At 44.2% G+C, this 26,029-nt stretch overlaps 1 protein-coding gene across 1 annotated transcript; it reads right to left on the bottom strand.

Annotated features, from left to right (window-relative positions):
- Positions 1 to 3,401: 3,401 nt before the first annotated feature.
- Positions 3,402 to 26,003, bottom strand: dnaaf10 (dynein axonemal assembly factor 10). The gene is made up of 8 exons (XM_056291585.1): positions 25,704 to 26,003; positions 23,718 to 23,818; positions 23,468 to 23,598; positions 22,897 to 22,998; positions 10,034 to 10,149; positions 8,380 to 8,514; positions 4,331 to 4,428; positions 3,402 to 3,974 (listed from the first exon to the last, which is right to left on the bottom strand). The coding sequence occupies exons 1-8, from the start codon at positions 25,887 to 25,889 to the stop codon at positions 3,767 to 3,769; spliced, it is 1,077 nt and encodes a 358-aa protein (XP_056147560.1). The 5' UTR covers positions 25,890 to 26,003; the 3' UTR covers positions 3,402 to 3,766.
- Between the last annotated feature and the right edge of the window lie 26 nt (positions 26,004 to 26,029).

Genomic DNA, 26,029 nt, shown 5'->3' with positions numbered 1-26,029 from the left:
CAAGGACTTAGACGTAGTCATGGATATGGGTTAGATTTTTGTTTGCATTTGGTAACTGCTTGTTGGCTCTTCCCAGGTGGCCTGCTGCAGTACGAGGGTGGACAGTCTCCTTTGGCCTGCCTGGAGCAGGCTGCGGTGTACTATGCCTTGGCTATCAACCTCAAGCCAAACGAGGCCAGACTCCATTTTCTGTCGGGTGTGGTTATGGAAGAACAGCCCTTTGAACAGAGAGGCATAATAATAATAATAACAATAACAACAACACCAGTGGTCATCGGAGCTCTAGGACTCATGAAGAAGGAAATGGAAAAGTTCACCAACCGTATCCCAGGCAACTTCAACATCTGTGCAGTCCAGAAGATTATCCTACTCGGAACATCCCACATATTACGACGAGTACTGTCAATCAAGTGACATCTGCCCTATAGTGCCTCAGGTCCATAGTTTGGACCCGGCTCTACAGGACATAAAACAGGAAACGTGGAAGAAATAATGATAACAATAATCTTCAATAAGAAGGTATGGAGATGGTGTGCCTGCGGGAGACAAGCTCCCTGAGTAACAGCGTTTTCACACACACCGGCCAAAAGACCCCCTAACATCCACCTTTCCACACTGACCAAAGAACGACACTTGCGGGTTTGTCGGCCGGCGTGAAAGGAAAGTAACTTAACAAGCGTTTCTGAGGAACAGCCCAGGGGTTGGTGCAGTCTTGCAATCCATTACTTATTTTCTTCTTTATGCTCCAATTTGAAACAAAATTTGAAATTTCTATAAGTATTTAACGATTTAAATGTTTGTTTTTCTCAGATTTTACCAAAGCCAATACACCACTGGGCTGTAGTCACTGTTCCTTTGGTGTTCAGATTCCTTGGGTGGAATTTTCCATCACAGCTTTATTTATTTGTTTGTTTGTTTGTTTATTTATTTACCTTTGCCAACCATTTGACGTCCCTCTTTATCAACATTCAAATTACAGCTACCAATACTGACTTTTAGGTTGTGGCCATACAAAACATTGTACTAAACAACTTCTTTAATCATTCCAAATATTGAAAATAGTGTGTGTGACAATCTTGTGTAAGAAGTGGGGTTGTTGTGAAACATCTAGTGTGTTGGTGTAGTGTTGTGTGCTGTCATGTCTCACTCTCAACCTTCACCACTGGCTAGCAGACATGTGAACAGGAGAGCCAAGCACGTAAGTCTCTCCCTGGCAGTACATAGCCTCTCCAACAGCAAGCCCTATGTAGCGCCTCCTCGTGGAGACACATGGTAACTGGGTACACCTTGGACCCTGGCTGAACTACATGGGACTCGGAGGAGGTCTGGCCCCTAGACGTGCGGTATGCAGACCCACCGGTGTGTGGATATTCCCTGATGCCCACGAACCAGCCCCCAACAACATCAACGTCCACAGGGCTGCTGTTTTGTGTTTTTCTTGCTCTTTTGTATGTGTCTAAGTGGGAGAGTACTGCTGGCGTCGCGTGCGGCTGCCGCTTCTCCCTCTCGTAGCGCCCCTTCTCATCCACCCCTGTATGTCTGCCCCCCCTTCCCATCACCCCTGTATGTTTACCCCCTTCTCATCCACCCCTGTATGTCTGTGTTGTGTTTATCTGTTGTCTTGTTTCACCCTGTTTACAGTAAAGCCCCTCTGAGTGATAGGAAAGTGCTATGTCAGACTGATTTAGTATCAAAATCCAAAATGCTGGACATGTGTGGCTCTATCTGCAGAGAACTTAGTCTTCACACAAAAGTGATAACAAAAGAAGTGTACGCAGATAAGAGAGGGAAAGGAAGTGTCATGTTTTGAGCCTCCCAAATGTTAATTCAAGCTGGAGGCTGTGTGACTAGTTCCAGTATCACAACACAGACCTCATTAAGACAGGAAGTCCATGAAACTGCAGCACTGATGCCGCAGCATCGCCGTGTACCTGCAGGGCGCCACTTGGCATTGTGACATTACATGGAAATCACATGACGGAGACAAAGCCAGACACTGAAGCAAAACACCGTCCAGCTCATTTCAGTCCAAACAGGTTTTGGACACATTGAGTGTGAAGATGAGGGCGAGTTGTACAAAACTGGAATCCTCAAATACAAGCCTTGGACGACCGTGGTATTCACACTGAAGACAGCTCCCGCTGTAGACAACCAGACTGTAGACTAGCTGTTACAACATCATTTAATCCATCATTCCTCCCCAAACTCTTCCTGCTCTCACAACTAATACATACAGACCGCTAATGCCACAAGAGGACACAACCTGGTCCAGTCACCTCGTCTTAACGTTTTGTCCAACATTTTCTTAACAAGGAGCAGAAGTAACAGGGACAACCTGGTCCAGTCACCTCGTCTTAAACGTTGTTTTGTCCAACATTTTCTTAACAAGGAGCAGAAGTAACAGGGACAACCTGATCCAGTCACCTCGTCTTAACGTTTTGTCCAACATTTTCTTAACAAGGAGCAGAAGTAACAGACAACCTGGTCCAGTCACCTTGTCTTAACATTGTTTGGCCAACATTTTCTTAACAAGGAGCAGAAGTAACAGAGACAACCTGGTCCAGTCACCTCGTCTTAACGTTGTTTTGTCCAACTTTGTCTTAAGGAGCAGAAGTAACAGAGACAAACTGGGCCAGTCACCTCGTCTTAAACGTTGTTTTGTCCAACATTTTCTTAACAAGGAGCAGAACTAACAGAGACAACCTGGTCCAGTCACCTTGTCTTAACGTTGTTTTGTCCAACATTTTCTTAACAAGGAGCAGAACTAACAGAGACAACCTGGTCCAGTCACCTTGTCTTAACGTTGTTTTGTCCAACATTTTCTTAACAAGGAGCAGAAGTAACAGAGACAACCTGGTCCAGTCACCTCGTCTTAACGTTGTTTTGTCCAACATTTTCTTAACAAGGAGCAGAACTAACAGAGACAACCTGGTCCAGTCACCTTGTCTTAACGTTGTTTTGTCCAACATTTTCTTAACAAGGAGCAGAACTAACAGAGACAACCTGGTCCAGTCACCTTGTCTTAACGTTGTTTTGTCCAACATTTTCTTAACAAGGAGCAGAAGTAACAGAGACAACCTGGTCCAGTCACCTCGTCTTAACGTTGTTTTGTCCAACTTTGTCTTAAGGAGCAGAAGTAACAGAGACAAACTGGGCCAGTCACCTCGTCTTAAACGTTGTTTTGTCCAACATTTTCTTAACAAGGAGCAGAACTAACAGAGACAACCTGGTCCAGTCACCTTGTCTTAACGTTGTTTTGTCCAACATTTTCTTAACAAGGAGCAGAAGTAACAGAGACAACCTGGTCCAGTCACCTCGTCTTAACGTTGTTTTGTCCAACTTTGTCTTAAGGAGCAGAAGTAACAGAGACAAACTGGGCCAGTCACCTCGTCTTAAACGTTGTTTTGTCCAACATTTTCTTAACAAGGAGCAGAACTAACAGAGACAACCTGGTCCAGTCACCTCGTCTTAACGTTGTTTTGTCCAACATTTTCTTAACAAGGAGCAGAAGTAACAGAGTGCTTCCCTTCTAGATGCCCACACACCTGTACACAACTGCTGAAACAAGTGAGACGCTTTTGAAACATGGAGGATGACCCCACCACGGCCAGAATAAAGACAGACACGCAAGACTAAATGATGAAGACAGTTTACAGTGCAGGGGTACAAACAGGGGGGCATTAATCAATATGTCGCTATCAATATGTCAAAGGCACGTGTGTCTCGAGTCATCGCAACACAACCCAACAATCAGTGTACAGTTTCATCACACACGGTTCAGTTTGGTCACAATGAGCACACGCACAGACTGGTCAAAGGCGGCACACACACACAGGCCCTGCTTGTCGGGGCTCCAGTCCAGGCTTGCGATTGGCTGGGTGGACAGTGTGACATTCTGTAATAGGTTGACAGATCCAGCTACGCCCACATCCACATCCTCCGCATCCTTCCGACTTCTCTGGGCGGGGTACTCACTGAGAAATGAAGACCATATACACATCACATCAACACAAATACAACACAAATACATCAACCCAAATAGATCCAACACACACAGATCAACACAAATACAGCAACACAAATATATCAACACAAATACAGCAACACAAATAAATCAACACAAATAGATCAACACAAACAGATCAATACAAATACATCAACACACATAGATCCAACACATATAGATCAACACAAATACATCAACATGGAAATGGAGATATGAAAATTGACACTTGAGAGCAACTGTTAAGACAACAGTATATGACCGTTTTGTCGGTGGGGGGGGGGGGGTCAGAATGTTATTCTATGATTTAGGACAAATGTATCTTACTATTTCCATAGATGTAGGTTGCCAGCTCCCCCTGCAGTCATAAAGATGTCTCTGTTCTGAGGCAGATGCCTCACCTGCCAGATGGTCGACTTATGTGCCTGAAATGAAAGATGAGGAGTTAGCCCTAACCCTAAACCTAATGAAAGATGAAGGGTTAGCCCTAACCCTAATGAAAGATGAAGAGTTAGCCCTAACCCTAAACCTAATGAAAGATGAAGGGTGAGCCCTAACCCTAACCCTAATGAAAGATGAAGGGTTAGCCCTAACCCTAAACCTAATGAAAGATGAAGGGTTAGCGCTAACCCTAACCCTAATGAAAGATGAAGGGTTAGCCCTAACCCTGATGAAAGCTGAAGGGTTAGCCCCAACCCTAACCCTAACCAAAGATGAAAGGTTAGCCCTAACCCTAATCAAAGATGAAGGGTTAGCCCTAACCCTAATAAAAGATGAAGGGTTAGCCCTAACCCTAATGAAAGATGAAGGGTTAGTCCTAACCCTAATGAAAGATGAAGGGTTAGCCCTAACACTAACCCTAATGAAAGATGAAGGGTTAGTCCTAACCCTAATGAAAGATGAAGGGTTAGCCCTAACCCTAAACCTAATGAAAGATGAAGAGTTAGCCCTAACCCTAAACCTAATGAAAGATGAAGGGTGAGCCCTAACCCTAATGAAAGATGAAGGGTTAGCCCTAACCCTAAACCTAATGAAAGATGAAGGGTTAGCGCTAACCCTAACCCTAATGAAAGATGAAGGGTTAGCCCTAACCCTGATGAAAGCTGAAGGGTTAGCCCCAACCCTAACCCTAACCAAAGATGAAAGGTTAGCCCTAACCCTAATGAAAGATGAAGGGTTAGCCCTAACCCTAATGAAAGATGAAGGGTTAGCCCTAACACTAACCCTAATGAAAGATGAAGGGTTAGTCCTAACCCTAATGAAAGATGAAGGGTTAGCCCTAACACTAACCCTAATGAAAGATGAAGGGTTAGTCCTAACCCTAATGAAAGATGAAGGGTTAGCCCTAACACTAACCCTAATGAAAGATAAAGGGTTAGCCCTAACCCTAACCCTAATGAAAGATAAAGGGTTAGCCCTAACCCTAATGAAAGATGAAGGGTTAGCCCTAAACCTAATCAACAATGAAGGGTTAGCCCTAACCTTAATGAAAGATGAAGGGTTAGCCCTAACCCCAACTCTAATGAAAGATGAAGGGTTAGCCCTAACCCTAACCCTGAATAAAGATGAAAGGTTAGCCCTAACCCCAACTCTAATGAAAGATGAAGGGTTAGCCCTAACCCTAACCCTGAATAAAGATGAAGGGTTAGCCCTAACCCTAATGAAAAATGAAGGGTTAGCCCTAACCCTAATGAAAGATGAAGGGTTAGCCCTAACCCTAACCCTAATGAAAGATGAAGGGTTAGCCCTAACCCTAATGAAAGATGAAGGTAGTCACACTGAAAACACGTCGTCACCGGAGGTTCTGAGGCCAGAAAGAAGGGGTTTTAAAATTTTTCTCATTCAAAGGCCCATATTTGTTCAAACCTAAACGTTTTGGATTTTAATCTACAACTACAACTACTACGACTACTACTGCTACTTTCAGCTGCTCCCGTTAGGGGTCGCCACAGTGGATCATCCGTTTCCATCTCTTCCTGTCCTCTGCATCTTCCTCTGTCACACCAGCCACCTGCATGTCCTCCCTCACCACCTCCATAAACCTCCTCTTTGGCCTTCCTCTTCTCTTCCCTGGCAGCTCCATATTCAGCATCCTTCTCCCAATATACCCAGCATCTCTCCTCCACACATGTCCAAACCATCTCAAGCTTGTCTCTCTTGCTTTGTCTCCAAACCGTCCAACCTGAGCGGTCCCTCTAATATACTCGTTCCTAATCCTGTCCTTCATCACTCCCAGTGAAAATCTTATTATCTTCACCTCTGCCACCTCCAGCTCCACCTCTTGTCGTTTCATCAGTGCCACTGTCTCCAAACCATACAACATAGCTGGTCTCACAACAATCTTGTAAACCTTCCGTTTAACTCTTGCTGGTACCCTTCTGTCACACATCACTCCTGACACTCTTCTCAAACCCACTCCACCCTGCCTGCACTCTCTTCCTCTCTGGATTTTAATATTTTTGAGTACTGAAGTATGTTTTTTCTATCGCCTTATAGAATTATCCCCAACTACCTTTTTTCACCTGAAAGTCCTGGAAACAGTCAAACGTGGTTTCCACATTTATACCGACTTTCCAGGCCCGAGCAGAAACCTTGGGACCATGTTTACTTAGTTGAAAACCAATCAATGTGTCCACCATGTTGTGTACATTTAGTAGAGATTCAGACTTTTCTCTCTCATACTAGATAACATCTTTCCGTGGTAAGGACCCAGCAGCACAGCCTCTGCACACAGCAATATTACAGATGTCAGAGTTTCCCCACCCTTATTTTATTGTCTCTGCAACCAGGTCTCTTAATCCATCTCCCCTCATTCTTACTGCCACCTGTAAATCTGCACTTTTCCCCCCAGTTGTTCATCAGTTGTAGCTTTACTTGACAGGACATTAAAGACTGACATGAGATTCTCCCTCCATTGTATCCGGCCAATCACCCCACTCTTCCGAGCCGTCCTGGTCTCTGCTCCACCCCCTCTGCTGATCCGGGGTGGGCTGCAGACTACCACACGCCTCCTCCGATACATGTGGAGTCACCAGCCGCTTCTTTTCACCTGACAGGGAGGAGTTTCACCAGGGGGACGTAGCAGGTGGGAGGATTACGCTATTCTCCCCAGTTCCCCCTTCCCCCCAACAGGTGCCCCGACCAACCAGAGGAGGCGCTAGTGCAGCGACCAGGATATACTCACATCCAGCTTCCCTCCCGCAGAGCCAATTGTGTCTGGGGAAGCCAGACCAAGCCGGAGGTAACATGGGGATTCGAACCGGCGATCCCTGTGTTGGTAGGCAACGGAACAGATTGCCACGCCACCCGGACACCCCTGACATGAGATATTTAGTAGAAGATGATGTGCAAGAACGGTTGTGACACAAATTTGAACCAAGAACATCGTGGTTAGGTGTATATGGTATACATTACTTTTGTTACACAGAAGGTCCCACATGAACATGTCCTCTTTTCACATGGCTGAGGGCAGGGGAACTGCCAGCACTGAGGGCAAGGGAACTGCCAGCACTGAAGCTGACTGTCAAAGTGAAAAGTTTGGCATTTCACTGTAATGCCAAACTTTAAAAGAAACACAGCTGGGACATTAGTACAATTCAAGTACAGCTGCAAGGATGAATGTGTTCTAGAAAAAAACATTGTAAACATTTAGAGAAGGACAGGACAACAGGACATTTAGAGAAGGACGGGACAACAGCACATTTAGAGAAGGGCGGGACCACAGCACATTGTTCTTTTAGAATTAGGGGCCGGACATTGAGTTGGACATGAGTAAAGTTTCCATGTCGAACTGTGTCTGAGACACTGAAGAGCTCAGCGCTCAGGTGGAGAAGCTGCTGGGCTTCTTCATGCTTTCATTTCCCATCGTTTCAACAAACATGTTGAAACTCTAAATGCAGCCACATGTTAGCATGTACAAGTAAACTATACAAAGAACTCATTCTGACCAACAAGTCCTCTGGACCTGTAGTTCTACAATACTGATGTGCCAACTGTTGACGCCTCAAAAGAACCGCACCAATATTTGGACAGCCACGGCCTCTGATCTTCCTCACACCTATCACACAGTTGGAAGGCTGTGCTGCACTCCAAGGGTCAAAGTGTGTTTTTCTACCATTTTCCCACTGGCACCAAGAAAAAAAACCCACACTTCTCCCCCTCCTCATCGACCTGCTGCTGGTTTTGGCCCCAGACCCTACTACCACAGAGCAAACACCCCCAAACACCTGCAGCTGTTAAACGACAACACCCCACCCTCTCTTTTCTTTCTAACCTCTGCAAGACTCGAAAAATAACATCTGACAGTTTCCATATGTTAGAGTCAAACATCTGTCTGGCTCGCTCCACCTGTCTCGGTCTCCACCTGGGCCCATTACCTTTTCAGAAACAGAAGCAAAACCCTTGGTGGGGTGCTGGGTCCTCATGTCAAAGACGTGGAATTTCCCCTCCAGCGATGTGGCCACTAGTTTGTTCATGTGGATGTCTTTCCTGTCAAACTCCACACAGCACACCTGAGTGCGACATGAGACACAGATGAAACCATGACAGCCAGTTCCTGGACTCCACTGGACAGTCTCTCCACATGTCTGAATGTGTTAAAGGCATCATACTGAGCCCAGCCACCTTTATTTATGTTCATGTTTGATAAATGAGAGAAGCAAAAGACGATTTGCCAACTGTGAGCCATTACACGAGGACAGGAGAGACATGGTTTGGAGCGTCTTCGAGTAGCAGCGATGACATTATAGAGTCACAGGTGTACCACTACGGGATTTTACACAACAGCTTCCTTCGTGAACACGCACACTCCAGGACTGAGGAGTTTTCACTGTTATAATCTGAAATGCTCTCCACTTCTTTTGTGTGCGGGTTCTTTGTCTAGTGCAGGCTGCAGAGCTTACAACAGCTTTTGCTACTAAATCCTTGCTAAAATATACATTTTCTTCATTTGGAGATGACCTGTTTTAAGTTCAGAGGGAAACAGGGTATAACACTGAGTTTGATTTCTATGAGCATTTCCCAATTCCCCAGAGAAAGGGCAACAACATATACACATGAATCCCTTGCACACATGAGGATGGCACTGGTTCATTCATGTAAATGTCAGAGGGGGCTGGAGTCCATCACAGCAGGCAGGGGGCAGGGGGCAGGCAGACAGACTGCCAGTCCATCACAGCAGGCAGGGGGCAGAAGGCAGGCAGACAGGTTGCCAGGCCATCACAGGACCAACACACAACAGTAGTAACTATGGACAATTTAGATTCTCCAACTGAAATACCAACAACGTCTTGAGACTATGAGAGGATACAAGCAAAGGAGGCTCATCCAAACTTCATACAGATGGGCTGGGATCAAACCCAGGAGCCTCTCCCTGTGCAAACACATTGCTTACTAATCATCTCAGGGCCAGCACTGCAACGTCAGAAACATGTATTTTAAAACGGGGGGGGGGGGCATGGTGGCACAGTGGTTAGCGCGGTCGCCTCACAGCAAGAAGGTCCTGGGTTTGAGCCCCAGGGTAGTCCAACCTTGGGGGTCGTCCCAGGTCGTCCTCTGTGTGGAGTTTACATGTTCTCCCCGTGTCTGTGTGGGTTTCCTCCGGGTGCTCCAGTTTCTTCCCACAGTCCAAAGACATGTAGGTCGGGTCACTCGGCTATACTAAATTGTCCCTAGGTGTGTGTGTGCGTATGTTTGTTAGTTTGTGTCGGCACTGTGATGGACTGGCGGCCTGTCCAGGGTGTCTCCCCACCTGCCGCCCAATGACTGCTGGGATAGGCTCCAGCATCCCCGTGTCCCTGTATAGGGTAAGCGGACTGGATAATGGATGGATGGATGGAGCGCGGGGAGGGGTGATGCTGCATAAACGCAAAAACAAAAACAAAAACAAAAAGGTGCTCAAGGCCAAAACTGCAATAGCCTGAAGTCAAAAGGAAAACAGTCGCTAGAATCTTAAAAGTCTGCACAAGCTGCCCCCTTCAGGCCTCCGTTTATTTAAAATGGTTGCCATCATGACGTGATGCTTTGCCTCACCCCATTTTTGATGTTAGTTTCCCAGCGCAGGGACATGTTGCGGAGGTCAAAGAGTTTGATGTCTCCATTGTCATAGCCAGCACAAACACAGCGGTCCTGGTCAGTGAAGGCATTACCTAAATTGAGGAGGTCAACAACAACAAAAAGAGGTTAACTCAGTCAAATCATCTTGTGTAAAGAGGTGTTCAAGCACAAACACAAATCAGAGGTTTTGACTCATGATCGTTGAACAGGACGACTCTTCCAGCTGGTGTGGTCTCCTGAAACCATCCCTACTCAAGAGCGGTTAGGCTTTATCTGCTCAGAAAAGTTCACCTCAGTCTCCATGCCCCCTCCCAAGGCTTGGTGTATGTTGAGGCAAAGTCAATAGCTTTGTTTAGTAGCTCTTCAATTATGGAGGGGTAAAACTCACAAATATCGAAGAATATGAACATATGCCTGCTCTTGTCATCTATGCCCCTAAACCATTCCAATACCCGGTCGGTGTTCTTCCACTGATTTAAGGAAACCCTCTTCAGGGTTTTCTCTACAGCTGCTGATCCCACTAATCCACCAGCAGAGTCTTTACTAAGGAACTTGATTAGGAGACACAGGTGTGTTGGTTAGGACAAAAACTAATGTTCAATATTGTAAGGAATTCGAGGGGGAGCCGGGAACCGCCACAGCTGAGACATGAGCCCAGGTCGCCCACACCACAGGCGACTGCGCTAACCAGTCAACTAAACTCTTCATTTAACGAAAAATAAATAAATAAATAAATATATATACATACACTACCGTTCAAAAGTTTGGGATCACCCAAACAATTTTGTGTTTTCCATGAAAAGTCACACTTATTCACCACCATATGTTGTGAAATGAATAGAAAATAGAGTCAAGACATTGACAAGGTTAGAAATAATGATTTGTATTTGAAATAAGATTTTTTTTACATCAAACTTTGCTTTCGTCAAAGAATCCTCCATTTGCAGCAATTACAGCATTGCAGACCTTTGGCATTCTAGCTGTTAATTTGTTGAGGTAATCTGGAGAAATTGCACCCCACGCTTCCAGAAGCAGCTCCCACAAGTTGGATTGGTTGGATGGGCACTTCTTTGAGCAGATTGAGTTTCTGGAGCATCACATTTGTGGGGTCAATTAAACGCTCAAAATGGCCAGAAAAAGAGAACTTTCATCTGAAACTCGACAGTCTATTCTTGTTCTTAGAAATGAAGGCTATTCCATGCGAGAAATTGCTAAGAAATTGAAGATTTCCTACACCGGTGTGTACTACTCCCTTCAGAGGACAGCACAAACAGGCTCTAACAGGTACTATTTAATGAAGATGCCAGTTGGGGACCTGTGAGGCGTCTGTTTCTCAAACTAGAGACTCTAATGTACTTATCTTCTTGCTCAGTTGTGCAACGCGGCCTCCCACTTCTTTTTCTACTCTGGTTAGAGCCTGTTTGTGCTGTCCTCTGAAGGGAGTAGTACACACCGATAAGTTGACACGTTAGCTTACGGCCAACGTGTCAACTTATCCATGCACGTTACAATATGTTAGTTTTAAGTTTATTTACAGAAAAGAATAGAATATTCTTTATTAGTCATTTTGTACATACATACAAATGAAATTCACTCTCTGCATTTAACCCATCCTAGCTGTGTAGCTAGAAGCAGTGGGCAGCCACCTTGCAGCGCCTGGGGACCAACTCCAGTTATTTCCTCCCATCGCCTTGGTTAGGGGCACATGTGAGGCTGCACCCTAGATGACGACACCACTTGGTGCTCCATAGTGTCCCTTGGCAAGCTCCTCTGTTGTTCGGTGGCACAGCGTAGCCGAGACGGCCGCAGAGGAATCCTGTTGCTTTTTGCCAGAACTGCTGCCGAGTTGACAAACAGAGCTGCCGGTTGCCGGAATCGCTGCCGAGTTGACTGAGTGGCGCCACCATCGTTTACCCTTTCCGGGTACTGACAGCTGGGTAGACTGTGCCTGGGGATTTGAATTCAGAGTTACCTTCTCCTAGCCTTTGCCTAAAGAGGCATCAACCGACAAGGCAGCAGGTGGATTTGAAATCAGAGTTCCCTTCTCCTATCCCAATGTGTTGGCTGAACTGGGCACCATGGGAAGTACCATACAGGCATGCAGGAGGACCAGCTCTATCAGTAGGGACGTCGTCCTTAGCCAAAGGGCCCTTGCTGAGGTATGGTTCTACCCCTCTACAGCCTGCGGTTGCAGTTTAGTGTCTTACCCAGGACTTACCCAATAAGTAAGTCCTGGGTAAGTAAGTCCTACAAGTGTAGGTCATGCGCTCTTCTAGAGCCGTCAAGAACTTTTAAACCTCAGAACAGATTACTCACTTCCCTCCACCATCACGGACAATTTCTTCATCCATATGATCCACTCACCGGCCTCGCAGTGGAAATGGTACCCCCTGTCGGCAACGTAAACAGAAGAGGGGGAAACGAGGCGGGCTACATGCTAAGCTAAGTAGCGCTCCCTTCAAAGTTTCCCTCCCCAGCATCTTCATGGCTAATGTCCGATCGTTAGCTAACAAAATGGACGAGATAAGACTCAGGCTGTACTCTCAGAAAAGGCTGCAGAACTGCTGTCTGCTGATGTTTACGGAGACTTGGCTCAACAGCAACATAGCCGACTCGACAATATAAAGAACGTTGAAAGGCATTGCTCTGCTGATCTCGAGCTCCTTATGATTCAGTGCAGGCTTTTTTACCTGCCCAGGGAGCTAACGGCCATTACCATCACCGCTGTATACATCCCCCCACATGCTAATGCTAAGGTAGCACTTAAGCAGCTACAATGTGCCATCAGCAGACAACAGACCAAACACCCGGACAATGCACTTATCATAGGTGGTGATTTTAATCAGGCTAACCTCAAGGCTGTATTGCCCAAATTCCATCAGCATTTCTCCTGTCCCACTAGGGGACAAAACACCCTGGACCATCTCTATACAAACATTAAGGACTCATACAAAGCTACTCCCTGCCCCCACGTGGGGCATTCTGACCACCTCTTCCTGTTTCTGGTCCCAGCCTACAAACCCCTAATAAAATGGGTCAAGCCAGCAGTAAAGACAATCACTGTTTGGTCAGAAGGAGCAGTCTCTGAACTCCAGGACTGTTTTGACAACACAGACTGGAGTATTTTTGCACATTCAGCTACCCATGGCTCCCATATAGACATTAATGAACAGATATCTGCCATACTAGCCTACATTAACTTTTGCACTGAGAGTGTCACAACAACAAAATCAATCTGCGCCTTTCCAAACCAGAAACCCTGGATGACCAGTGAGGTCCAGCAGTTGCTGAAAGTCTGGGATGCAGCGTTCAAGTCAGGTAACTGTGAGGCCTACAGCGCAGCTAGATCCAACCTCAAAAAGGGCATCAGAACAGCCAAACATAAATATTCCCTACGAATAGAGGACCACTTTCACAATAACGCTGATCCCGGCGAATGTGGCAAGGCATTCAGTCCATCACAGAATACAAAAGCTCCAATAGTGGTCCCACTGTCCATGATGCCTCCCTGCCAGACAGGCTAAATCATTTCTATGCCCGCTTCGACAAGGACAATACTCACCCGGCCACAAAAATCCCCAGCCACCCAGAAAACCAGGTGCTCACTCTATCAGTCGCAGAGGTCAGAGAATCACTGCGCAGAGTGAACACACGGAAGGCTGCTGGACCGGACGGTATACCGAGTCGGGTCCTCCGGGAATGTGCCGACCAGCTGGCTGAGGTCTTCACAACTATATTTAACCTCTCACTGTCCCAATCCATAATCCCCACATGCTTTAAGACCACATCTATCATTCCTGTCCCCAAGAAACCAACATCCACATGTCTCAATGACTACTGACCCATAGCACTCACCCCCATTGCCATGAAGTGCTTTGAGAGACTCGTTCTGGCTCACATCAAAAACATTATCCCTCCCACATTCGACCCACATCAGTTCGCCTACCGTCCCAAAAGGTCTACTGAGGATGCCATTGCCACTGCCCTGCACTTCGTTATGACCCACCTTGAACTTAACAACACATACATCTGAATGCTGTTTATAGGTTATAGCTCTGCCTTCAACGCTATCATCCCTGCCAAACTAACCACCAAACTCCTCTCCCTTGGCCTCAACCCCTCCCTCTGTAAATGGACCCTAGACTTCCTGACCAACAGACCTCAGTCTGTTAGGTTAGGTGACCACACCTCCTCTACCCTGACCCTCAGCACAGGTGCCCCTCAAGGCTGTGTTCTGAGCCCCCTCCTTTTCTCCCTCTGTACCCACAACTGCCTGCCAACTCACCCTTCAAATGCTATATTTAAGTTTGCAGATGACACCACAGTCATTGGCTGTATCACCAACAATGACAAGACGGCCTACGTGGACGAGATTCAGCACCTCACATCATGGTGTACTACCAACAATCTTGTCCTCAATGTGCAGAAGACGAAGGACCTGATTGTGGACTTCAGAAGGTCTAGAAGCTGCAGCCACTCCCCCATACACATCAATGGGATGGAAGTGGAGCGTGTTTCCAGTTTTAAATTCCTTGGAGTCCACATCAGCGAGGAACCTTTCGGGACATTAAACATCCCGGCCCTTATGAAAAAGGCCCAACAATGCCCGCATTTCCTGAGGAGGACAGTTTGGTGAAGCAACAGCCATTTCATTTTTAACATGTGTCTGCACATTGTTTTTAATGACAATAAACTGAATTGAATTGAATTGAATGTGACAGACGAATGGCTGAAAGAGGCACTAGTCAGGGTCAGCTCTACATCTTCTTGAGCCAGTCTAAGTTTAATTCAGTTTACGGTCTTGCATAGAGTTCATTTTACAAAAGCTAGGCTTAATAAGTTGTTTCCAGGTGCAATGATACCTGTGACAGATGCGGCTCGCCACCAGCAGATGATACTCATGTTTTTTTTCTTGTCCAAAATGACCAGAGTTTTGGTCTTGTTTCTCTATGTCAGGCAAAGCCCTCAATATTACACTAGAACCCTGCCTTTTGATAGCCGTCTATGGGGTACCCCTTATTCCAGCCAGTCTCACTTTTGCCTCACTCATAGCCCATACACACATTCTGTTACAGTGGAAAAGCCCAAATCCACCTTTTTCTACATCCAGGCTAAAGGATTTAGTGAAATATTTCCTAAGAGGTTCAACTGCCAATTTCTACAAAAAGAGGCAGCCGATTATCTCATATGTAAATACTTTTACCTCTCCGACACTGCTTGGCATCCTCCTCATCACATTCTTCATAGATTTTATAAATCCATTATAATTGTGTTATCCTCTTTCAATGTTGTATTGTGTAAATTGTGTAAACACAACATCATGTCACGTTGTACGTCTTGGGAGAGAGATCCTCCTCTGTTGCTGTCCCTGAGCTTTTCTCCCTGTTAAAGGTTTTTAGGGAGTTGTCCCTTATCCGATGTGAGGGTCTAAGGACAGGATGTTGTGTTGCTGTAAAGCCCCCTGAGACACATTTGTAATTTGTGATATTGGGCTATACAAATAAAATTGACTTGAAGATCTACTGCATATGACAGATTTCAGAAGAGACTTTACTGAAGATCTACTGTATATGACAGGTTTAAGAAGAGACTTTACTGAAGATCTACTGCATATGACAGGTTTCAGAAGAGACTTTAATGAAGCTCTACTGTATGTGACATGTTTCAGAAGAGACTTTAGTGAAGATCTACTGTATATGACAGGTTTAAGAAGAGACTTTACTGAAGATCTACTGTAGATGGCATGTTTCAGAAGAGACTACTGAAGATCTACTGTATATGACATGTTTCAGAAGAGACTTTACTGAAGATCTACTGTATATGACAGGTTTCAGAAGAGACTTTACTGAAGCTCTGCTGTAGATGGCACGTTTCAGAAGATACTTTACTGAAGCTCTACTGTACTATATGGCATGTTTCAGAAGAGACTTTACTGAAGATCTACTGTAGATGGCACGTTTCAGAAGATACTTTACTGAAGCTCTACTGTACTATATGGCATGTTTCAGAAGAGACTTTACTGAAGATCTACTGTAGATGGCATGTTTCAGAAGAGACTTTACTGATGATCTACTGCATATGACAGGTTTCAGAAGGGACTTTACTGAAGACCTACTGTATATGACAGGTTTAAGAAGAGACTTTACTGAAGCTCTACTGCATATGAAAGGTTTCGGAAGAGACTTTAATGAAGCTCTACTGTATACGACAGGTTTCAGAAGAGCCTTTAGTGAAGATCTACTGTATATGACAGGTTTAAGAAGAGACTTTACTGAAGATCTACTGTAGATGGCATGTTTCAGAAGAGACTACTGAAGATCTACTGTATATGACATGTTTCAGAAGAGACTTTACTGAAGATCTACTGCATATAATACGTTTCAGAAGAGACTTTACTGAAGATCTACCGTATATGACAGGTTTCAGAAGAGACTTTACTGAAGATCTACTGTAGATGGCATGTTTCAGAAGAGACTTTACTGATGATCTACTGCATGACAGGTTTCAGAAGGGACTTTACTGAAGATCTACTGTATATGACAGGTTTCAAAAGAGACTTTACTGAAGATCTACTGTATATGACAGGTTTCAGAAGAGACTTTAGTGAAGATCTACTGTATATGACAGGTTTAAGAAGAGACTTTACTGAAGATCTACTGTAGATGGCATGTTTCAGAAGAGACTACTGAAGATCTACTGTATATGACATGTTTCAGAAGAGACTTTACTGAAGATCTACTGTATATGACAGGTTTCAGAAGAGACTTTACTGAAGCTCTACTGTAGATGGCACGTTTCAGAAGATACTTTACTGAAGCTCTACTGTACTATATGGCATGTTTCAGAAGAGACTTTACTGAAGATCTACTGTAGATGGCACGTTTCAGAAGATACTTTACTGAAGCTCTACTGTACTATATGGCATGTTTCAGAAGAGACTTTACTGAAGATCTACTGTAGATGGCATGTTTCAGAAGAGACTTTACTGATGATCTACTGCATATGACAGGTTTCAGAAGGGACTTTACTGAAGACCTACTGTATATGACAGGTTTAAGAAGAGACTTTACTGAAGCTCTACTGCATATGAAAGGCTTCGGAAGAGACTTTAATGAAGCTCTACTGTATACGACAGGTTTCAGAAGAGACTTTAGTGAAGATCTACTGTATATGACAGGTTTAAGAAGAGACTTTACTGAAGATCTACTGTAGATGGCATGTTTCAGAAGAGACTACTGAAGATCTACTGTATATGACATGTTTCACAAGAGACTTTACTGAAGATCTACTGCATATAATACGTTTCAGAAGAGACTTTACTGAAGATCTACCGTATATGACAGGTTTCAGAAGAGACTTTACTGAAGATCTACTGTAGATGGCATGTTTCAGAAGAGACTTTACTGATGATCTACTGCATATGACAGGTTTCAGAAGGGACTTTACTGAAGATCTACTGTATATGACAGGTTTCAAAAGAGACTTTACTGAAGATCTACTGTATATGACAGGTTTCAGAAGAGACTTTAGTGAAGATCTACTGTATATGACAGGTTTCAGAAGAGACTACTGAAGATCTACTGTATATGACATGTTTCAGAAGAGACTTTACTGAAGATCTACTGCGTATAATACGTTTCAGAAGAGACTTTACTGAAGATCTACTGTATATGACAGGTTTCAGAAGAGACTTTACTGAAGATCTACTGTACTACTATATGGCATGTTTCAGAAGAGAACATGTTTCAGAAGAGACTTTACTGAAGATCTACTGCATATGACATGTTTCAGAAGAGACTTTACTGAAGATCTACTGTAGATGGCATGTTTCAGAAGAGACTTTACTGATGATCTACTGCATATGACAGGTTTCAGAAGGGACTTTACTGAAGATCTACTGTATATGACAGGTTTCAGAAGAGACTTTAGTGAAGATCTACTGTATATGACAGGTTTTAGAAGGGCTACTGAAGATCTACTGTATATGACAGGTTTCAAAAGAGACTTTACTGAAGATCTACTGTATATGACAGGTTTCACAAGAGACTTTAGTGAAGATCTACTGTATATGACAGGTTTCAGAAGAGACTACTGAAGATCTACTGTATATGACATGTTTCAGAAGAGACTTTACTGAAGATCTACTGTACTACTATATGGCATGTTTCAGAAGAGAACATGTTTCAGTAGAGACTTTACTGAAGATCTACTGCATATGACATGTTTCAGAAGAGACTTTACTGAATATCTACTGCGTATAATACGTTTCAGAAGAGACTTTACTGAAGATCTACTGTATATGACAGGTTTTAGAAGAGACTACTGAATATCTACTGTATATGACAGGTTTCAAAAGAGACTTTAGTGAAGATCTACTGTATATGACAGGTTTCAGAAGAGACTTTAGTGAAGATCTACTGTATATGACAGGTTTAAGAAGAGACTTTACTGAAGATCTACTGTAGATGGCATGTTTCAGAAGAGACTACTGAAGATCTACTGTATATGACAGGTTTCAGAAGAGACTTTACTGAAGATCTACTGTAGATGGCATGTTTCAGAAGAGACTTTACTGATGATCTACTGCATATGACAGGTTTCAGAAGGGACTTTACTGAAGATCTACTGTATATGACAGGTTTCAAAAGAGACTTTAGTGAAGATCTACTGTATAGCTCTCTCTTGGCTTCAGCTATCGTTAGCACTAGCTCAGTAGCCCCGGGCCTGACAGCAGGCCTGCTATCGTTAGCACTAGCTCAGTAGCCCCGGACCTGACAGCAGACCTGCTATTGTTAGCACTAGCTCAGTAGCCCCGGGCCTGACAGCAGGCCTGCTATTGTTAGCACTAGCTCAGCTTTGTCGGCAGTTGTTTGGAGTTTGTCTCTGTTTACCGGCGTGGGAAGGCTCAAAAGAGCAAGCAATCGGTCGTGTTGCCTGGTCTGCAGTCACCTCTCCCGACTGCAAACCGGTGTTCTCCACTCACCAGCCCTGTTGGTAGTCCTACCGGCCATCGTGCTTCTCCCACTTCTGTCGACAGAGTAAAGCAACGCACGCTAGTGATAGGAGACTCCATTACCCGCAATGTTAGATTAGTTTCGCCAGCCTTGGTTCACTGTTTACCCGGGGCCAGAGTCTCCGACATAGAGGCTAATCTTAGGGTGCTGGCATCACGGAGGGAGAGTCAGGGAACCCAGGCACACAGCACCGCTACTTTCAGCAACATTGTTATTCATGTCGGCACCAATAATGCAAGGATGAAGCAATCAGAGAGCACAAAAGCCAGCCTAGTCAGAATGCTTGAGTTTGCTAGAAAGATGTGTCGGCATCGATTAATTGTCTCTGGTCCCTTACCTGTGAGGAGTAATGATGAGATGTACAGTAGGCTCACCTCAATGAACCGCTGGCTGGCTCATTACTGTAATGAGCAGGGATTTGGCTTCGTTGATAACTGGCCTTCTTTCTGGGGCCGCCCTTCCCTGCTGAAAGCGGACAGCATTCACCCTACTGGGGACGGCGCCGCTCTTTTGTCTAGCAATATAGATAGCTGTTTACGTTTACTTTGACACTAGGGACTTATCATTCAGCAGGTTGCAGGTGATTAGAGAGCCCGCTAGGTTTAAATTTAGTGCGGATGTGGAGTCAAGTAGTTTAATCAATGTTAGTCAGGGAATTTCTCATAGTGTAGATTATCAGCCTGATAGCTTGGTCTATAACATTGAGACTGTCTCCATCCCCTGCTGTATTGCTCTCAAGCTCTCCTCTCCTAAATGTGTGAATCACAATAATCTAGTAATTATTCCTACCACTGGTAGTGGTGAGATGTGCGACAAACTACCTAATAATCTACAAAACCAAACAGCTAATGTTATCAAGAATGTGACCATATATCGTCCAAAGCGTTGGTGGCCAAAACTCTCAACAAGGTGTCTAATTCCAATTAATATTTCACCTATTGGTAGCTCTAAAGCTCTGCCTACTTCTGATCACTTCCACAAGACGCTTATATTTGGTTTCATAAATATCAGATCACTGTCTACCAAAGCCTTACTAATAAATGATCTGATTCTTGAACATAGTTTTGATATGACTGGGTTATGTGAAACATGGCTGAAACCAAATATTGTCCTTCCCTTAAATGAAGCTTCCCCACCTGACTATACTTATGCCCATGTAGCTCGGGCAAATAAACAAGGTGGGGGTGTTGCCTTAATATATAAATCTATTTTCAATCTGACTTCTAGACTTGAATCTAAATTCCAGTCTTTTGAGTCTCTTATTCTTGGTCCACCTCCCTCAGCCATGAATAGACTCGGCTCAGTCCAAATTGTGATATTCTATTGGCCTCCTGGCTGTTACTCATTATTTCTTGAGGAATTTGGAGAATTTGTCTCAGGCCTTGTTACTCACTCTGATGAGATTCTAATTCTGGGTGATTTCAATATTCATCTGAATAAGGCTGCTGATCCTCTAAGTAAAGCCTTTCTGGCACTAGTTGATACTTTTGGGTTCACTCAGTTTGTTCAAGAGTCGACTCATTGCAGTGGTAACACCCTTGATTTGGTTTTATCTAAAGGAATAGCTGTTTCTGATCTAAATGTCTTACCCACCACATCTGCTGTGTCTGATAATTTTCTCATTTAATTTGAAGCATTATTGGTCTGTCCAGTTAATGTCAGCACAGATGTAATTGCCACTCGCCATATTGGTCCCTCCACATTTGGCCAGCAGCTGCCTGAAGTCTTGGCTCCTTTCACTGTGGTAACTGACTCTGTTGAACATGTCACTAGTGACTTAAATGTGGCCCTCTCTAGTCTCCTGGATTCAGCTGCACCTCTCACTACCAGAGCTAGGCGACTAAAGAGGCCTACACCCTGGTTTAATGATGAGACACATGCTCTTAAGCGGACCTGCAGGAGACTGGAACGTAAATGGCGAAAATCAAAATTGGAAGCTTTTTACCTATCGTGGCACGAGTGTTTATTGAAATACAAGCACGCTTTATCTACTGCAAAAACATCGTATCTCTCTCACTTAATCAATATTAATAAACATAACCCCAGATTTCTCTTTGACACTGTATCTAAACTTACTAAAAAGCAGTCGTCTATTAGCTGCTCACCATTCACAGCCCATGAATTTCTAGATTTTTTCTGCAATAAGGTTGATGAGATCTTAAACAAAATTAGTTCTTCAACTCCATCTACTCCTGCAGATCCTGTCATACTAAATTCATATCTACACAATGAGTCACTGACAGTTCCAGTTATTACAGCTTTTGAGACTATCTCTCTTGATACTTTGACTAAGTTCGTGTCAGCTTCTAAACCAACTGCTTGCCTACTTGATCCCTTACCAGCAAAACTTTTTAAAGACCTCTGGCCTTTTCTTGGACCTACAATGCTAGACATCGTTAATTTATCTCTTACTACTGGCATTGTTCCCAGCAGTTTTAAGACAGCTGTGGTTAAACCTCTACTTAAAAAACCGCACCTTGATCCAGGGTCTCTTAATAACTATCGACCAGTCTCTAATCTTCCATTCTTCTCTAAAGTACTAGAGAGAGTTGTGTATCAACAACTTTTGAACCATATAAAAGAAAACGATCTATACGAACCTTTTCAGTCAGCTTTCAGGCCCTGTCACTCCACTGAAACTGCTCTGATCAGAGTGGTAAATGATCTTCTACTGGCGATCGACTCTGATTCCACTTCTGTGCTTCTACTACTGGACCTCAGTGCAACCTTTGACACCATTGATCACTGTATACTTTTAGGTAGATTAAATTGTAATTTTGGTGTCTCTGGCTTAGCTCTCTCTTGGCTTCAGTCATACTTATCTGGAAGAACACATTGTGAACACAAACTGTTCTCTTCTCTAACATGTCTTTTCTCTCTCTCTGAATGATGTCTTCTCCTTTCTCTTTTTCTGTGTGTGAATGGTGTCATGTGAGTCTCTCTTGCGTGCATGTGCAGTCGGTTCTCCTCCCCGGTCTCCGTGGTGATGGTGGTCACCATTTGGATGTTGCCTGCCCTTCCACTCCTCACATAAGTTTTTCTTTTATTACATGATGATGCTGGTCGCGTGGCTTGGGTCCTGGACTGCTCCATTGGCATGTGGACACTGCTTGGCATCCTGTGCATCATGTTCTTGATAAATTTTATGTCCATTATAATTCTGTTATCCTCTTTCAATGTTGTATTATGTAAATTGCGTGAACACAACATCCATTGCACGCTGTCCGTCTTGGGAGAGAGATCCCTCCTCTGTTGCTCTCCCTGAGGTTTCTTCCTATTTTTTCTCCCTGTTAAAGAGGTTTTTTAGGGAGTTGTTCCTTATCCGATGAGAGGGTCTAAGGACAGGATGTTGTGTTGCTGTTAAGGCCACTGAGGCAAATTTGTAATTTGTGATATTGGGCTATACAAATAAAATTGATTTGATTTTGATTTAAGAGCTGACAACTAAGGATGCCTGAGGCTTTATGACTGAAGCAATACAAGTTCAAAGAATAAAAAACATTTGCAGGTTCGGGTAGAAGACCGATTGAAGGATTTTCTTTGCGCATTATTTAGGTCACCTAGTCTTTTCTTCAGCACACGTTACTTAGATGTGCAGAAGGCTAGCTGACCTGAATTATAACTTCTTCTTTTTTAAATCACAAGCTCATTAAAATGAGTCATTCTGCTCTGCTGGGGGAAGTGGGTCATAGCATCAGGTGAATTTAGCCCCGGCACATTTGTGACCCAATTTTATGCCCTCTACCTCATATGACAAATGAACATGACATCTCGATGGATGGGGCGCAGGTAGTTTTGGGGTCCGGCAGCTGATGTTTTACATACCGAAGGCAACAGTCCAGCAGTCCCTCTTGGTTTCACCTTTCAAAGGCTCCATGTTGGCTACAGGTGAGTCTCTCTGTCTGGGATCCCATACCTTCACTGTCCCTGTAAAACACAGAGAACAATAGATCACAAACTACAAGGTGTTTTTGACATGGGTGTGGGTTTAGTTGGGAAGTTGTTAGTAACTGGGGACACAATTTTTCTGACTCCTCACTTCTAGTGATCATATTTCAAACACATATGTTGAGTCATGTTCCTGCAAGCATATACAGCCCCCACTCTTATTTAGGAAAACATTTCCTGGGACTTTTCGATGACATTTTCCACGTGTTTTGATGCATGCTCAATATTCAAGGTAAGAAAATCACAGAAAGTTGAATCGCTGTGTCGAGATGAACCGATTCAACTTTCTGTGATTAGTGGCCATTGTAACTCAAATTAATGGTCACATTATACATGCCTATTTGGCTAAGCTCTGAGACAATCTTATTTTTGCCCATTTTATTTGATCCAGCTGTTTTGTGGGCATTTTGGATGAACGTAAACCCGCCTCCAGTCTCAGTGAAATTACCGTCTCTGCTTCCAGTGACGATTTCTGGTGCACCGTCGCCGATTCCTAGGCCTCCAACACCGTCTATGCTGTTCACTATCTCTTTGTGTGCCTTGACAGAGTACACTGGACTCTCAGGTGTTTCAAGATTCCTATGGCCAAGAGAAATATTGGCATTACAGTAATCAATGCACAAAAAAAACAAAAAACAAATTGGTTGGCTTAGTTCAGAAAGTGGTAAATTTAAAAGATTTGACCATTAGTAAAATACCATATGTGGAGGTTTCCATCAAAATCCCCTGCTGCTATGTGTCTCTGCTGGAGAGAGGTGGCTCCAAATGTCCCACACTTTATGGGTTTTGCTTTCTCAATCTACCGAACAAGAAAGACAGGATTTAGTGAGTTGGTATGGCATTTCTCTCTTCAAAAAGGACAACACAGAAGTCTGAATACTGTGTCTAAAACAAGTTAAGCTCATAAGAGGTGACAACTGTTTTGCTATGGTCATGTCAAATACATATAGACCCCGTTTACGCTTGGTTTTAAAATGCGTTTTTTTGCAATCGGATCACAAATGGACAGCGCTAAATACAAGTGTAAACAACCACCAAAACGTTTTGTGAACCAGTTACTCAAACCACTTGCCGAGGTGGTCTGGGACGCATTTGACCACATTTCTTTTGTAGTGTAAATGCTAATGTGTCCTGATGCGTCCCCGACAAGACGTAACAGGAAAATACGTCATCAATGCAGGATGTGGTGGTTGTTTTGGTAACAGCACGCCAACTTTCAAAAAAATGGAGAGAGAGGAGAGTGTGCGTGGTTGGAGTACAAGTGAAACGAGATGCCTGATCTCCATTTGGGCAGAAGAGTCAGTGCTGTCAATCTCAACAGTTGGAACAGTCCTTACATGTATATTAGTGTTTGAAACATCTTCAAATGTTAGCTGTTGTTTTCACAGCTAGTTGGCAAATCTGGCGCTTGACTGAGGCCCTTTGACCTTGTAGCGGAAGTGATGTAGACTGATGAAATCTTCTTCTTCGGCGTAATGAAATCTGATCACAAGTGGTCAGCAGGACACATTTGGAGATGCATGATAGACACAGGTGTAAACGGCCAAGTGTCTCACTGTCCACTTGTGATTCGATCGCCCAAAACACATTTTATAAAGTGTAAACGGGGTCAGAGTGACTTGGCAGTTCAGTGGCATAGCCATGCCTAGCACTGCCGTTCTACAATTCCAACAGAAATAAGTATTTGAAATTCTGTTGGGTTTCAGTCCACAGCCTCCACTCAACCAAAGTCCATAAAGAACTGGAAAACAAACCCTTTTTCGGCAAAAGAAAATGCATCTATCTCTTGGGAAAGATTATTTTTCAACGACGTTATGGTGCTACGTTTAATTAATAGCCATGCAAAGCGAAGATTCCACTCTGTTAACCTTTTTCTCTCAAGAGACCGTTTGCTGTGACCTCAGTTGCGGTGACCTCAGTGTGATCTACCTGGCTGGAAAACACGTGGTTAGAAACATCTGTTTTTGAACTTCGGTAGTTTTCAATTTGTGAACATATGTGACATTTCTGAGGATAAATTTGAAAAATGGACTGACAAGCATTCCATTTGATATTATTCATTCATTATTTCCAAAACTATCTGGCTTGAAATTATGGAAATGCTGCTCCTAACTGAGCAGTATCTCAAGTTCTCCAAAGATGTTGAATCAAGTGCAACTGGACTCCTTTGGATTACCATGAGCTGGATGAATGAGAACATTCACAGACATATCTCAAGTTAGCAGCTAGAAACGGCTTCCTTCGCTAAAACCCCATTTTTAAACATTTGTTTATCAGCAACAAATGAAATCTACCAAAACAAAGGGTTGTAGGAGACACGGCGCAGAACGTAAGAAGGGAACGATTCTCAGCCAGTTAACCTCCCCTCGGGCGGCCATGCAGCCGCGTCACGAACAGACCGTTTAATCTGCTAGAAGCATAGTGGCTTGGTTCTGAGCAGCCCGCTTCTGAGCAGCCCGGTTCTGAGCAGCCCGCTTCGCTCCTGGTGGCACCAGCCGCTCCAATAAGTCAGATGAAACAGACTCGATGGCACTGCGCGTCGTGTCTCCTGTTGCTATGGAAACGGTTACCTTATATGGCTTTTCCATAAAGCTAACGTACGTTAAGCTAACGTACGTTAAACTAGCTAAGCTACACTGACCAAGGAGTACGGCCAAGACGGAGCGCTGCGCCGCTGGAGTTACCTCCTTCACTAGCGGGACTTCTCCGTGCTGGACTTCATAGATCTGCATCACTCCGGTACCCCTCGCCAGGTTACCCAGACACACGAACTTCGCACTGCAAGGGATCCATTTACAGTCAAAGACCGTGTAGGTCAAACTCTTCTGGATGTGCGCAATGATTTGGGGCTTTTCGAAAGGTGTCGACATGTCCACCGCACTTCACACACTCGTCAAACGTTGGATTCCGACCCAAAACGATAAGACCTGGTCCGGCTAGCAGACACGTCACGCCAGAGCCTCCCTCCTGCCGCCGCCGCAGAGCCTCCTGCCGCCGCCGGGCTGCCTGA

This window comes from Lampris incognitus, chromosome 13 (genome assembly GCF_029633865.1).
Source record: "Lampris incognitus isolate fLamInc1 chromosome 13, fLamInc1.hap2, whole genome shotgun sequence".
NCBI classification, from domain to species: domain Eukaryota; kingdom Metazoa; phylum Chordata; class Actinopteri; order Lampriformes; family Lampridae; genus Lampris; species Lampris incognitus.
The sequence above is the reverse complement of the archived record's forward strand: the minus strand, read 5'-3'. Positions and strand labels throughout refer to the sequence as shown.

Bases quoted from the DNA above. Each gene is read 5' to 3' on its own strand.
- dnaaf10 (XM_056291585.1), bottom strand. From the start codon at position 25,889: ATGTCGACACCTTTCGAAAAGCCCCAAATCATTGCGCACATCCAGAAG. The intron at 23,599-23,717 runs GTATTTTACTAA...TCTTGGCCATAG, and splicing joins GATGGAAACCTCCACATATG to GAATCTTGAAACACCTGAGA. The intron at 10,150-22,896 runs GTATGTAAAACA...TCCTCAATTTAG, and splicing joins CTGCTGGACTGTTGCCTTCG to GTAATGCCTTCACTGACCAG.